Source organism: Solea solea, chromosome 3 (genome assembly GCF_958295425.1).
Source record: "Solea solea chromosome 3, fSolSol10.1, whole genome shotgun sequence".
Lineage (NCBI taxonomy): Eukaryota > Metazoa > Chordata > Actinopteri > Pleuronectiformes > Soleidae > Solea > Solea solea.
This window is the reverse complement of record NC_081136.1, coordinates 2,802,786-2,818,621: the sequence shown is the minus strand read 5'-3', so window position 1 is coordinate 2,818,621 and position 15,836 is coordinate 2,802,786. Positions and strand designations below refer to the sequence as shown.

General features: G+C 41.2%; 1 protein-coding gene across 3 annotated transcripts in view; it reads left to right on the top strand.

Moving 5' to 3' along the window:
• LOC131456467 (transmembrane and coiled-coil domain protein 3-like) overlaps positions 1 to 15,836 on the top strand; it is a 37,882-nt gene that overhangs the window by 7,472 nt on the left and 14,574 nt on the right. Inside the window, exon 1 of one of the 3 annotated variants that reach the window (XM_058624829.1) lies at positions 8,151 to 8,398. The exons of 1 other annotated variant lie outside the window; for it this stretch is intronic. In XM_058624829.1, the coding sequence (XP_058480812.1) occupies positions 8,330 to 8,398 (69 nt within the window). In that variant the 5' untranslated portion in view covers positions 8,151 to 8,329. Of the gene's footprint in view, positions 1 to 8,150; positions 8,433 to 15,836 lie in introns of those variants that run through there. One more of the 3 variants, XM_058624831.1, reaches the window with a different exon arrangement.

The following is a 15,836-nucleotide window of genomic DNA, read 5'->3' as shown; positions in this document are numbered from 1 at the left end:
AGTTTGTGTTAGTGAGTTCTCTCATGTACTTTGCTAGCTAAAAAACAAACCCCTAAAATAGAAATTTAAGGGTTAAAATAGCTTTTATTAAAGACAAACTTCTCATTTTATTATACTGTGGAGGTGGTGGAGACACAAACTGAGCTGAAGAGGTGGACATTTTGATTTACTTTCACCACATGGACACAAACATGACTCCAAATGACTGCTAATACTTTGTTAGCTCATTATGTTTGTTATGAAAGGTGCTGCAGTGTCCGTGTTGCGTTCTCAGTGCAGTGAGTGTCAAAAATTTCAGATTTTTTCATCTTAAAACTACTTTTTCTTTGCTTCAACCTTTAATCGAGATGTTAAAACTACTTGTATGAAGCTGACGCAGCTCCATTTTTTTCCACCGATCTATCAAGTTTCACTCTCGCCGTCTTATCGCTGCTGACCTCAGCTCCCCTGCTGCTGAGTTTCATAAAATTCATGTCATTCTCCTCTGCAGCTCCCTTCTTAATCAGTGTCACCGCTGCCAACAGTCTCCACAGCAGCAGCAGCAGCAGCATCAGCAGCAGCAGCAGCGGGAGCGGGAGCAGCAGTGGGAGCCTCCCTTTAGTTAACCCCCTTGTGTCGCAACTTGTTTTTTTGTTTGTGTGCAAGCACGGATCATTACTCGTCCTAATGGAGCTCAGCAGCATCATTTACACGAACTGGAAACAAGAACATTTATCTCACTGGACACAGTCCTGCTGACAAGTCAGTCCACGGGGGATTTACTTTCATTGTAGTTTGAAAATGAACTCCACAAAAAAAAAATTCTGTTGCAGTTTTCATACAAGGCAAGTGTGAAGGCGCTTCACAGGATTAAAAACATAGTCAAGGAAAGAGGAAGAGAAGGAAGTGAGGATAGTAAATACAGTAAATAAAGGACGATGTCAGGAAATCATGTGACTGAAATGTCACTCAAGCTTCGAGATAAAAATAGTGGTCAACTCAGCGCAGGAAGCGCTGTCTGTCTGTTTTTGTTATTTATAGATTAATTTTTGCAACTTCAATATGTTCTTTTTTATGAACTATATGTTGTTCCATATCAAAATAAACACTTTCATTTGGAAATTCTCTTAACTCTCGTCAGGAATATGCTTATTGCGATATTCCGATACAATTTTAAGCTTGTATTTCCCATTCATTTGAAATTTACATTCAGACACAAGGCAGCCCAATGAACATATAAGACTGAATTTCCTGTTTCTGATTAACTACTTCCAGTTTTGAGGTCATGGCTTGCAGACGTCTTCAGGGCGGGCCTTGTCTTATATATGAAGTTTCGAGCCGATCCGTCAATGTATGGCAAAGTTATAGGGCACTTTCTGTTTCGTCGAAATTGGTCGAAATTCGCAAAAATTTGGAATCTGCAAGACCTTTTGGTAACTTTTCATCCTTAAAGTGTCTAGTACAAATTGACATGTTTTTTATTCTGGTGCGATTAACGTGCTCAGACCAATTTGTTAATTTATGAAAAATCCAAATTCTAAATTGGCTGACTTCCTGTTGAGTTGAGGCCATAATCTTAATAGACTTTTTTGTTTGTCTTGGGCGGTGACATATTTCCACCAAGTTTTGTGAAATTTGGTGCAACTTAGTTTCAGCTTTCTCCATCCGCGTTTTGCACCACATTCACGTATTTCTCTTATTTTTTTATTTGGGTCCATTTTCACCAACATTTAGTGCACCAACAAATGTGACTCCTCGGGGGAGAGACTGTGAAATTTGAAAACAAAGAAATGTAAAATAGTGCTGTAGCAATAAGAGCATGAAAAGAAGGGACCTTTGAGGGGAAGTAAAAGTTATGAGGTGACAGAGATGGACTTTATTTTCTTCAGAGAGAGTCATAATCAGAGAAAATGTAATTGCTGGCATGAAAGCAACAGCCTGCGGATGCAGATTTAATAAGACGAGAGTGAGATCTGAGGACAGGTTTTACACAAGCAGAGGAAAATGGAAGATGAAGAGGAGGCTGTGTTTTTATTTCTTTTTTATTTTTGTTGTTTTTTTGGATGTTTCTGTGGCGAGGTTATATAATCTGTGTTGGTTTGATTCAGTTTGATCTGTTGCAGCAGCTTTTTCAAACATATTCGCGACTGAATATTTATCACTGGACACATCAGAGTGTTGTGTGGATCAGTAAGGCTTTAAAAAAAAGACCTTTTCCTGGACGTATACACAGCATGTGAAGATTTAATGTAAATAAAAGCTACCAGACAGTAGATATACAGATACTTATTAAGTGTATTCTATGTATATACTATAGTTTGTCAGGTGTGTAGTGTCCTCATGGAGACCAAAACCTGGTCCTAGTGAGGCAGAACCTCATTTCTGAGAAGCTGTTTAAAGTTTAGGACTAAGATTTGAATTGTGCTTAGGTTACGGTTACATTTTGATCCCTTGGGGACATTTTCGTCTGGTCCCCACAACTTTAAAATGCTTTTTCAGGGTTAAGACCTGGTTTAAGGGTTAGAATTCCTCACATGTTTTCTGGTATAAACTGAACTTGTCAGGACCAGTAGTCCTCATGAAGACCAAAACCTGGTCCTAATGAGGCAGAACCTAATGTAGGAGGAATTTATTAGGGCTAAGATTTTAATTGTAGTTATGGTTAGAGTTAAGAATGAAAAGATGCAGAAACGCATGTTTGTGATGTTTCAAACGACCGACAGCTCTAAATCTGCTCTTCCTGTCTGACTCAGATGCCACATTAAGACAGCTGGGTGTCAATTAGCTCGCACTGTCTCGTCTGCTCTCTGTCTGTCGCTTGCTTTCTCACATATATATTTGATGAGGTCACGTATACAAACAGCGAGGTATGAGAATTGATATTAGCGCTGACGTAAATCAGAGGTAATGGAACACTCGAGCCGTGTTTGGAGGGATTAAATGACGTCATGTGGCCAATTTCATGTCCGTTACAGTGACTCTGAATCACAGACAGCACATTTGTGAATGTTGAAAAGGCAAAACCAATCATTTGATAAATGTGTCACAATGTCACTCATTCCCAACATGGACCTGATTCTCCAGCCTTGACTGTTTGATGACACTGGCCTCATGACTTCAACAGATTATTTCAAATGATACTTTCTAGCTGTTGCCTAGCAACAGAGCTGTAATTAGACATGGTTCAGATTACTAATGTCATGTAACATCATGTCGGGTCTGTGTCAATTTCACATGTCATGGCCACATTCCCTTCACGTCCCATATATTGTTTTACTTTGAGCCGTCGCACTTGATGTGTACACTGCAGTGGACCATGGTGGACTACAGTAGACCATCGTGGACCATAGTTGATCATAGTGGGCCATAACAGACTACAATGGATCATAGTGGACCATAGCTGATCATAGTGGACTGGACCATAGTGGACCATAGCAGACTACAGTGAACCATAGTGGACCATAGCAGACTACAGTGGACCATAGTGGGCCATAGCAAATTTTAGTGGACCATATTAGACCATAGTGGACCATAGCAGATATTAACAGACCATAGTGGACCTGATGGTAGTAGACCATAGTGGACCATAGAGGACCATAGTTGATCATAGTACCATAGTGGACCATAGAAGATCATAGTGGACCATAGCAAATCAATGTGTAGTATAACTGACCATAGCAGACCATGGACCATGGTGGACCAGAGAAGACATCAGTGGACCATGGATCATAATGGATAATAGAGGACAATAACAGAACTTAGTGGACCATTGTGTATCATTTGGGACCATAGTGGTCTGTAGTGGACCATAGTGGGCTGTATTGGACCATAGTTGTCTGTAGTGAAGCCATAGTGGTCTGTAGTGGACCTTTGCAGAGGTTCAAATCAAGTTTCTTTCAGTCTTCAGTCTCTGACAGATGCCCCTCATTCTCTGCAAAGTCTCAGCAGAACATCCAGAACCTCTTGACCCACTCTGATCCACTCTGATCCACTCTGATCCACTCCTAAACTCAACATTCCAGACCCCCGACAGAACGTTCCCACCACAATATTCGTCTCAATCCCACTGCAACATTCCGACGCCCGTCTTCAGAAACACTCTCTAATCCCGACATGATGTTCTAACCTCCGTCAAACACTTCACCGTGACCTTCGGCCTCTTTCTCCCTAAACATTCCACACAATCTCCTCCCGGATTCTTCTAAACTGGTGTCAGTGTCCCGGATGTCTGTGGTGTTCTGGAGGTCAGGGTGATGTCACCGCTGAGACCAGGACAGGAAGTGGAGCAGGAAGTCTATAAGGAACACAAACAGAAGGGAACAATGGCAGCGTGAATTTGACATAACGTGACACAAAAAAAAATCATCAAATACCCCGGGAACTGTCTTTTCTGTCTCTTTTTGGAGGATAATTCTGAACTCAGATGGACGATCATGACTCCGGCTGAACTCTGTCATATTTATCTCATATTATTCACAGCAGACTTCCCAGGTGTCACACGAGGGCGCGTCAGCCTTTAGAGTTCTGCTCTTGATGGCTTTTTTTAAGTGTTTTTTCGCAGCGACGCCCACAACCTTGCAACCTTGCTCTGAACCAAACCAAAGGCCGGGCACAAAGAGAGCGCCTGTGATTAAATGTCACATTTAACTCTGTCTGTTATCTCGCTTTCACACACGTGGTTTTGTGCATCAATATTCAGAGAGGGGGGAAATGGACTGGAAGTTTATTTGGACTTGTTTTGATCGACCGCAGCAGACAGATTTGTTGTTATTGTTGTTGTTGTAGCTCTAACCCAATGAATCAGTCGTGGTTTAGATTCAGATTTCAGTCGAGATGACGGAAAATTAACTTGTGAAATCTGACACTGAGGGCTAAGTGAATCTAGTCTAGCCGCATGGACGCCTGGCATATGTACTACAGCATTTAGAGTCATTTTGGGGGGGACGTGTTTATGGAAAACTCTTTCAAATCAACAAAGAAAAAGGATTGTTTACATTTCGTTCCGTTTACGTGCCGATAGATTGAAAAAAGGGGGAGGAGTCTGGGACAATGGAGTCTCACACTGGTGGAATTTGCGTATAATTTCAATATTTACAATGAATCAAACAGAATTTTGCACCTGGATCATCAAATAGCATTACACTTACTTCAATTTAGCTTCTTTTGCACGACAATTAGCGGATACATGTGACATATATACGACATTCTTGTGCTGCACACAGGAAGTGATTCCTTTTATGTCAAGACAGACAGGGGCAACAGCGCAACTTAACCTAGAAAAGTTAATTCTACGGCTCAAAAACGCGGTTGTTCTCATGCCCCCACCCGCCCTTGCCCCACTGCTGTATACACACAAACGCTCCCTCAGCCAGGTCTGATAGTTTTGCCTGTTTTCACTTGGACGCGACACACTGCAGCTTTAACTGTCTATTTTTACGCCGTCATGCAAATTTCAAGGGCGAGTTTGAATATTTCAAGGTTGTTTGGCCTCCAGCTCCTCGCCTCATCTTCTACCGCTGTGTCACAGCCAGGTGCTGGTTTATTTTTTATTTCTTTCTTTCTTTTTGTTCCCGTCGGCTGAATCACGAGCCTCACGTCGTCCAACCAATCAGCACATGCACCTGTCACAGTGATTAACAGTGACTCGCACACAGCCAGGCTCATAAAGTGGGTTTGAGGTCCACGAGGGGCGGAGGGAGAGTGATAAAGGAAGACAGAGATAAATCCCCTGTGATTATCGTGGGCTGTTTTTTATAAGGTGGCGGTGTTGGAGACTCCTGTGGAGCAGTGATACTGTAGATGTTTATCTGAAACTGAAACTCCGTTGTCATCACGCTCAGCGGACTGTAAACAACAAACTGAATTGGTAGAACCAGACTCGTCAGATTCAGCAGAATAGATTCGATGCACTTCTTCCTTTTTAAACTGACGATCGACAACTGTATATGAAGACAGTGAATCACTGTATATACTGATGATATACAGGACCCATTGGAATTTCCTGGAAATGATTTATTAAGTAATTCCTCCATGTTGCCAGACACACCAGTTTCGGCGCCACCTGGTGGAAGATCATGTGGTGCGTAACCAATCAGAAGAATTGCGATCAATGCTACGACTCCGTTAGGTAAAATAGTTGGACAGGCACAGGTTTTCAAAATAATCTTGGAGAGATGATTTGAAAGTTGAAATCCGACACTGTGTCCCTTTAAGAGAGCCAGGGTTCTCAAACTGTGGTACGTGTCCCATCCGTGGTACGCAAGCTTCCTCTGGTGATACTTTTGACCATATACATCTTGTATTTTGACCAGAGTGCATAAAAAATTTAGCAAACAAAAAAATACTATTAATTAGTCACTGACTTAACACTTTAAAATGTGTTATTTTAAAACAGTTTGGTGATTAAAAACATTGTTAAACTACACTCAGAGTCCAGCTCTGTAAGGTGAGGACGAATTCGGGGACGGTAAATTACCGGCAGGCAGGGACAGATCACATTGCGGCTCCTCCGCTGATACTAATTGGTTTTTTTGTCAGGTCGTCCAGACTGAACCCGCGGGGTCTTTAAATCATTCATGTGACTCGTTCATCTTCACTTTCACCCGGAGAAATGGCCCCCTGGTCATGTTTCCCCATTTCAGTAATAATTCATCCGTCCATCCAGCCATATCTGTAACAGCTAATATCACATTGTATAAATATTTTACGTAACACATAAATCTTGACTAAAAAGTTTGGAAAATTCTGCAAATTCTGCAAAAAAATGACCAACAACAGTCTTTTGGAATCACTTATGTAATTATTGTGATTTAGTCCACTGTAAAAACAGCGATTAAAGGGAAATTATGGAGGGAAATTAAGATTGTTGGCCTTGAACATCACAAAAACATGATAATAACACAGTATTTTCACTATTTATGAGCAAATATTACACATTTCTGGACAAAAAAACAGTTTAGAGGAATTTAATTTCCTCCCAAAGGGACATTTCTGACTAATAGATGCTCCTTTATGTGAGTTATACGCCCACAGGTGCACTTTTATGACACGTACACAAGCTCAGTTGTAAATATCTGCTTTTAGAAAACTCACTAAAGATCACTTTGAATTGACAGTTTCATAGCAGCATTAATTTAAACCGCAGGCACTGTTTATTACGACGTGGGATGTACACTATATTATTCTGTGGTTTGCAGAGGTGTAAAACTCCAACGCTCTCAGACTTCTACACTAATAAACATTTTAATCAACTGCTCTGTGACTGAGTCAGCAGAAAGTGGACACTTTTAATCTTCCCAACAGCAGAAAAAATAGATAACTAATGTTATAATTTGAAATCACTTATAAAATCACACTTATTTTCAGCTGCTTTAAGTGTTTACGGTGTCTCAGCAGTTTAAATAATGAAATTCAAGTGTCAAAATATCACTAAAAAAGTATTATATTAATTAAGTATTTTTCTGTGAATATGTGTACCTAATAAATTGGCCAAGGAATGTGTGTTGATGTATTCTTTTTTATAATCAATCTGTTTTCCCAGCATTGCTACTACTTTATTTATGAATGTATTTATTTATTTATTACTTATTATATTAAGAATTCAAGTATCAAAATATCACTGCAAAAGTGGTAAAACCTCTTACTGGAGCATAAAACCTTAAACAAACCACTAACAATTTACAAAAACAATGACGAAAATAGAAATAAAAATAGCATTTTTCTTTTTAATATGTGTACCTAATAAATTGACAATTTTCCCAGTATTGCCTACTTTAATTATTCATGTATTTATTTATTAATAAGACCCAAATTACTAAAGGAAGCTCACTGCATAAAACATAAAATATAAGTAGAACATACCTGATGTAAAATATAACATGAAAAAAGCTAAAAACATTTTAAAACAACAAAATAATTAAGTTAAAGGAGGCAAAAAATAGGTATTTTTCTTTAAAATAGGAACAAAAACCATTTCTTTATTTTTTTAAAGTCATCTTCGTCTTTCTATGTACAAACATTCAAAATTTGAACAAAAACAATTATTATGAATTTGTCATGTTTATGGGTGTAATCAATATGCCCCGCAGCCCCTCCCTCTGTGTAACGTGGTGGGCGGGGCTTATCCTCACTCCGCTGTTCCACGGCTCCAGTCAGTGGGCAGAGAGAGAGGATTTACGCCGGCGGCGTGCGGGGCAGGAGAAGCCGGCGCACCGTAGGCGCAGTCGGTCTGTTTTCAGCGACGCGTGGCCGAGCCGTCATGGCAGACGCTGTAGCGGGCAACGGTCAACTTTACACCCGAGGCTAACAACCAGAAAAACCAGGGGGTGGAAGAGTTTCCAGTGGAGAGATTATGTCCGGAGCTCGGTGTTCTGCTGCTGCCGCTGCTGCTGCCGCTGCTGCGGGGAAAAGTTCATCAGAAGTAGGGACACAGTCACACCAGCGCTGCTAACATGGTAAATACACTTACTAGTCCAAAGTTAGCTCGTGTTTTACTAACTAACTAACGAACACTTGCAGTGTTTTTGGTTAAAACGAGCCTCTTCTCCATAGCCTCACAGTCTATACATTACGTTTACGTTGCGGTATGTGTGACCACGCTGAGCGGGAGGGGAAAAACAGACTAATGTGGGTTTAATTAAGTGGGGAAAACCTCCAGGTTAAACCTGCAGAGACCTGTCGGGTTATTTAAACCCAGCTAACCGGGTCCGGTTTTTAACAGCGGACATCATGTGTGGATGGAATAGATGGAAACCCTGTTATAAAATACACATTTTTTACACCAATTGCTGTTTTAACGCTCTCCGTCGAGCACCACGAGCACGTTTTCATTTTGTTCGTCGTTATTTGCCATTAATGTACAATTCGGCTGCTACATTTACACATTTACAGGCTTTTTTCAAATTCTTAATGAGCATTTCAGCACATTTCCATTATCAATATTGGTCCGTCGTCTCATTCACACAATCGTGCTGTGTAGTACAGCTCGTATTACAGCATATTGCGTCTCCATGGTGATTATAATGCATTTACTATGGAGACGATATGCTCTAATACGACTCCTCTCAAAGCACTGTATCATGTTCTGCCACTGTCTGTACTGTGTTGGCATTCACGCGTGGGAAAGACATAAATTGTCGGATTTTCCAATGGAGTTTGGTGAAAAGGCGGACTCAGCTGGAAAAGCCACATTCTTTTAACACTCCCTGACGAATACCGTCGTAACTTTTACTTTGTTTGTCCCTGCTTGTTAATAATGCACAAATCGGCATCAATTTGAAAGCATATAAAGCTCTTTATGAAGATACACTGAGATGATATGCTGTGGAATGACTCTGCTCTCATACCACTGTGTCATGTTGTGCCGGTGTGTTTTTATACTGACGTTTACATGTGAAGTAAGTTTAAATTGACAGAATTTCCAATGGGATTTGGTGGAACACGATCTTGAGTTGTGAACCTGCTTTTCACAGCGTTATTTTCGGGGCTGTTGGATACTTCTTTTTTTTTTTACACATTTTTATTTTGCTTTTCTCACCATGTCAGTATTGTACAAGTGTATTGAGCATTTCACCACAGATCCGAGACTCTTCTTAATATTGGTCTTCTCACTCACACATCCGTGCTCTGTGAAAATGCTGTGTGATTCCAATGGAGGCGATATCTCGTAACGTGACTCATCTGTCAAACCGCACTATCAGATTAGTCCACTGCACATTTGTGGACGGCTTAAATTGTCACATTTTTCAATGGGGTTTGGCAGAAGATGAATTGGAACCAGCTATTCAACATTTTCTACTCAAACAGCCGTCGTCATTTGGCTCTTATTTGCTGACTAGAAATGAACACACAACACATTTCAAACCAATGTTTCCATCTTTAGGAGCATCGCAGCACAGATCCAATTCCCCCGTGTCCCCACGCTACCTTTGTCACATTGATCTGTCGTCACGCTCACACGCTGCCTCGCACTGCACTACGAATAAGAAATATGAAGACGACATGCTGTAATATGACTCTGCTCTCAAACCACTGCATCATGTTGTGTCCCCGCGCGTGAGATGAGCTTAAATTGACAATTTTTCCAATGGGGTTTGGTGGAAGATAATCTAAGCTTCCTCCACATCACCTGGACGGTATCACAACATCTTGTTATGACACTGTACTTGGATGACCTTTTTTTAATCATGCAGACTTTATGTTCTGGAGACATAATGTAGTCTGTTTGCAAACAGTTACGGCAGCCGCGGGCGGAGGCGGTGGCAGGTGGAGCCGGTTTGTCCGGTTGTCTGTTTGTGGACTTTGCATTGATTCGGGATGGAGATCATCCAACCCCATACCTTTGCCTTGTGGGGCAGCAAATTGTCATGAACGTGCGCACCGCAACCCAAGATTGTTATCTGTTGATTTTTTATCCATAATATACTTGGAAAAATGGTGTGAAATGTCATAAGGTGTTCCCCCCAGCCTAACAATTATCTTCTTAATTGCCTCGGTTTGTCCTTAAACCAGAAATATTCACATTACTCTCACAGAGAGACAAAGAAACCAGGACATATTCGCATAAAAGAGGCTGTAACACAACAAAATTGTCTAGATTAACTTGTTTGTCGATCACTGATCAATAAATTGCTGCAGCCGCGCTCCCCTGGTATGTGCGGCGCAATACTCGCGTCGTGTTTTGCCCGTAGGTTGGAGAACATGACGTGTCACGTCAGGAAAAACACACTCTCCTCTGACCCAGTTTCAGCAGGGAGCCTCACATTCGGAGGGTTTTTGACAAAGTGAAGTGGATTGTGTGTGTGTGTGTGTGTGTGTGGGCTGCAAAGTGGATTGGAGGTGCACTGCACACGCTTTTGTGTTTTGGTCGTGCAGTTTTTTAACAGAACGTGAGTGAGCGAGTGCAATCTTCCTCTCCAGGCTTGGCGTGAGTTGATTATAATTGTTAGAGGAGACGCTGTCAGACAGCTGAGCTCCTCCGAGAGAGATGGGAATAGTGTGTCTCCGAACACCCACATACACAACTGTCATCCGCGGCTCTGTGGTACGTTGCCCTGCTGCTGCTGCTGCTGCTGCCTCTGTCTCTGTTGGGCCTTTCACACTTAAATTAGTGGGTATCTAGGTGAGATTTAATGGTGAATTAATCTGAGTGTGTTGTGACACACGGTAACCAAGTCTCCAATCATTTCCGTGTAAAATACTGTCGTCAGTGCATCACAGATATGAATCACATCTCTGCAAGATTTAAAACCCATTTATTCTGAAACTTGACCACTTATAGATGTTATTCACAGCAAAACTATGACACTGTGTCCTTAGCACTTAGTAATACATGACACGGGCTGAGCCTGAGTGTTAAAGTCAAAGAAAAACAATCACTTGAAAGCACTGAGAAAGTTACAAACTCATGTCAAACAGATCAAGTGGATTACACAGTTTTTCTGTGTTCATGGTGGCCTTTTCCCCCCACGTCGTTACCCACATCCTTTTGGACCTTCCTGCCTTTTTATGGCCCCCCGACCTTGCACATTTCATCCCTTTTTGGGTTTGTTTGTGTCCGTTCCGGTGGTAAATATGTTCTGCAGCTTGCACGTCTTGCACTGTTTGCACAGAAACACGCCGCGGGTCTAAATATAGCCAAGGAAAATCACTAAACCATGACGCTCTCGCTTGTGTCTTTGTGGTCGTCTCTGGTACACTTGGCTTTCTTGGCGATCTTTATAGCTGATTACAGTGTGATTCCTCAGAACACTTTACTCTGTGGTAGTTTTGTATTTAAAAATAAAGTGGAAATACTTTATACTTTCAATGTTTTTACCCGTCCTCGCTGTGGCAATGACCTACTCAAGTTGGTCTTTTGCCGTTGGGGACATGGCGATTGTACGTACCCAGGGTATACCCGGGATTTGTGGTTGCCAGTGGTCGATGTGACCTGTTGTGGTGTTTTTGTTTCAGTTTTTTCGCTCATGCTAGTCACGCTAGATAAAATGTAGTGGATGAAAGCGATGTTTTTTTGAGTGTTTTCAAACGGCCGGGACTTTAGAAGACCTTTGTCCGTCACAGTACGGTTCGGCTTGGAATGGTTTAACCCTGTGTCAGGCTTGCGTTTCGACAGAGAACAGTTCCTTTACTTGATCCCAATGGCAGCAAGATGCGTAGCGTGGTGACGTCATACAGGTGCGACGGCATTGAACGCGGCACACCAGGCGACAGTGGGCGACATCCAGCGGCTCTTTCGCAAGTGAAAGGCCGTTTAAACAAGAAAGGGAGTAAACCTTTTTCCGCTGCGTCATGAGTTAGCAAAATAAAGAGTAAACGCCGCAAATAAACATGTAAATATATCGGTATCGACAAGTCGTGTATGGGCAAGAAGTCCAATGTCGCGCGTCCCTGTTTGATACTATCATTCATCGAATATCACGACATTCTAAACTGTGGCGCATGAGAGCGAGTGTAAGTAATGCAGGTTTCACAGCATGTTGAGCCACGCTTTTCAATAGTTTTGAGTATAAAATGTAGAATAAATAAGAGCCGGACATGCAGCTGATCATCAGCGTGGAAATGGATTGGTTTCGACTGGTTGAAGGACTTGAGTTGACTTTGTTTATCGTAAAATCAATACGGACGGTTTCTCAGAGGCCCCTTAAAGGTCACGCCTCCGTGTGTTTGTGTGGGTGTTTGATTAATTCACGGACACGCCCCCCCCCCCCCCCCCCTGTTATCCTTTTAGACCACTTTCAAAGATTTCTTTCATGGCCTTCGTGCCGCACCTCTGCGAGCGTGTTTTGAAGTGAGGGGAAGGGATGGTGTTGTTGTTTCCTTCTCTCAGTTCCTCACAGTTTTCCCTTTGGGCTGCAGCATGTTCCTCTTCACGTGAGGGAAGAAGAAATAGTCTTATAACGAAGGTCGTTGGCACAGTATCTACCGTTAATGGAGCCGGTGTTGTGTTGGTGGAAAGATATTTATTTCTTCATTTACGTTGTCTGTACCAGGACTGAATAATACATTTTTGTTATATCAGAATTGCTGCCAGTTTTTCCTCTCGGGCTGGGCGATAAATCGACTTTATCCAAATATGTAAACTTCTGTTTAAAATCCCACCAATGAAGATAAGAACAAAGTAAACACAACTTGTGTGTAGAAAAAAAAATTCGATAAAAGACAGAAAAAGAGAAAATATTTGTGTGACTTTTATCGATTGTTTTCCTCCATTAAAAACAAACTACAAACGTTCTGCCTTTTTCTATGTTTTTATTTTCCTTTTCGTGGGATTTGAACAAAGTCTCCCCCTCAGGTTAAAGTGCAACACAATACAAGCGTATAAACAAGAGGTCGAGCCCTGTCATAAACAAAAAAATAAGTTTTCAGCAAAGTTTCTACTGCCTTTCAAACAGCTTCCCGACCCCTTAACATTATCTTAGAGAAAAACTTTGAATTTTCATTTAATACAAATTGATAAATCGACAAAATAAAAACATTTTCACCCAGCCTTAATTATAATTTTGATATTTTAAGGATTTCTTTGTCGTGTGGAGCAAAGAAAACTGAAAAACATGAATCAGTCTTTTTTACACTCACTGAGAACAAACTGGGAGGAGAGAGAGTGAGTGAGTGGGAGAAGTTGAATGGGGACTGACTGATTGTCTCTGCCTTTGAATCACTTCATTAGATTTTTATGGCAATGTGCGAGCCCAGCTCCACTCAGTTGTGTCTGTTGTCATGGCAACCAACCAGCGGAATCACTTTCCCTATCTTTCTCTCTCCCCCTCTCCTTATCGTATCGTGGAATGAACGAGACTTAAATTAATTGAAATCCATCCGGCGTGCGAGTCTGAGAAGAAGAAGAAGAAGAAGAAGGTGAAGAAGAAGAAGAAATTGTTTATCGCTCTCTCTCTCTCAGATTAGGGATTGAGTAGACTCAGTGGACAGTGAATAGACGCACACACACACATACCAGCAGCGATGTCGGGTGTGCGAGTAACACGATGCGGATTAACCGACGCACAAATACTCTAACCCATCAAAGAGATCCTGTGTTCTCACACACACACACACACACACACACACACACAGCTTATTTCCCCCCCGAGTCGTCGCGCCTGAAGCTGATTCATCTCCACTTCTTACACTTATTGATGTGACGAGATGAAGTTGGCACCTGTTGCTGCTCGAACCAGCTTCAGCCTCTTAAACGACAAAAACAAAGTCAATACTGCAATAAAACTGATAAAAAAGATCAACTTTAACACATAAGCTGTTATTAAAAACATTATTTGAGCTCATAAAAACAACAACGGCACAGAACAGGATACAGTACCATGATTTATTTGCTACTTGAGCTACTTAAGAACTGAATTGGTCAAAAATTAACTGACAAATCCAGTTTAATTTGCAAGGCATTGCTTCAACTTTAATTAGGCTTGCGCTGATTAATCAAATCCCATAACTATTTAAATAATTAACAGACTTTTTTTTAATAATCAAATCAAGCTGTGATTGTTCAGCCTCTTAAACGTGAATAGCTCGTTAAAACCCATCGCTTTGGTTTGTTTGTGGACAAATCGAAAGAGTGCGACACGCTGAGCAGCAGAAACACTTGACGTTAGCACAAGTGGACGATTTGCTTCTCTGTGAACAAACTCCTAATTATTGCCTTTTATTTTCAATTCAGAAAAACTTAACTTGTCACAAAGGGAGGGGGCAAATCGAATTCAGTTCACTTTACTGAGATTTCTAATCCCGTGTGAATTGGCCGTTAATCCCGAGCCAACAGTGCTTTATAGGATTTCAGGACTTTAATTGAAGTTTGACATTGATCTTGGTTGTTGATCCACCTGTGGAGTTCAAACCTGTCACAGCAGGTGGGATTTTTCTCTCTTCCTCTCCGTCTCTCTTTCTTTTCACTCAGGTCTTCTTCTTCCCTCCTCCTCTTCCTCCTCCTCCTCCTCCGCTCGGTCTATCTCTGTCTCTTCCCCCGGTGAATCACATCTGGTTCCTCTGCGTTTCTGTCCTCCCGAGAGTTTGAATGACAGCAGAGGCTGCTGGGTAATCTTCGCCGTGGGAAAGCTGAGATTAAAATCTCAGATTACAAGAGGAGAGGAGAGAGCAGAGGAGGGATTACAACTTGGTTTTTTTCACCCACTGTGTCCCAAACTGCACAAATGGAAGCATAAAGCAGGTCATATACAAAAATAAACATGGGGGGTTTTTCTCTCACACTCTGATAAACACTTCCTGTCATAAATGCAGATGTTTGTGTCGTCGATGCTTTACTGAGTTGTTATCTGATACTCAGAGTTACATTAATGGATTGCCAACGGTTCATTGGTTTTTCACTCAATATCCATCCCCGATGTGCTCTTTTCTCACTGCACTGTGATTTATTGATTCGCCGTATTGCCTAGTTTCTCTCTCCCACTCACACTGTTCACACGGCAACGCAGCAGAGACTGAAACTACCGGATTACATTCAGATTACGCAAAAGTGACACAGGGCTGCGACGATTCATCAATCACATTAATAGTCAGTGTAAGAATGTGTCTTTCTTTCTTTAAATTTCGGCATATTCTGTTTTATTGTGACAAAGAAACCTGAAAAACTGAATCTGACGCAGTCAGTTTGAGACATTTTCACAATTCTATGGCATTTTATGAACCAATCAATAGATAACTTGAATAAATAAATAATCAGTAATGAATGAAAATAATAATTATTGGTTGTACAAAAACACGACGTTATGATAGTTGTATATTGTCTTAGGGTTGCAACATTCATAAGCGATAAACACATTAAATTGTCAACTATTTTGATAATCGATCATTTTATTGTGAAAATAATAATGGTTGCAGCCCTATTATAG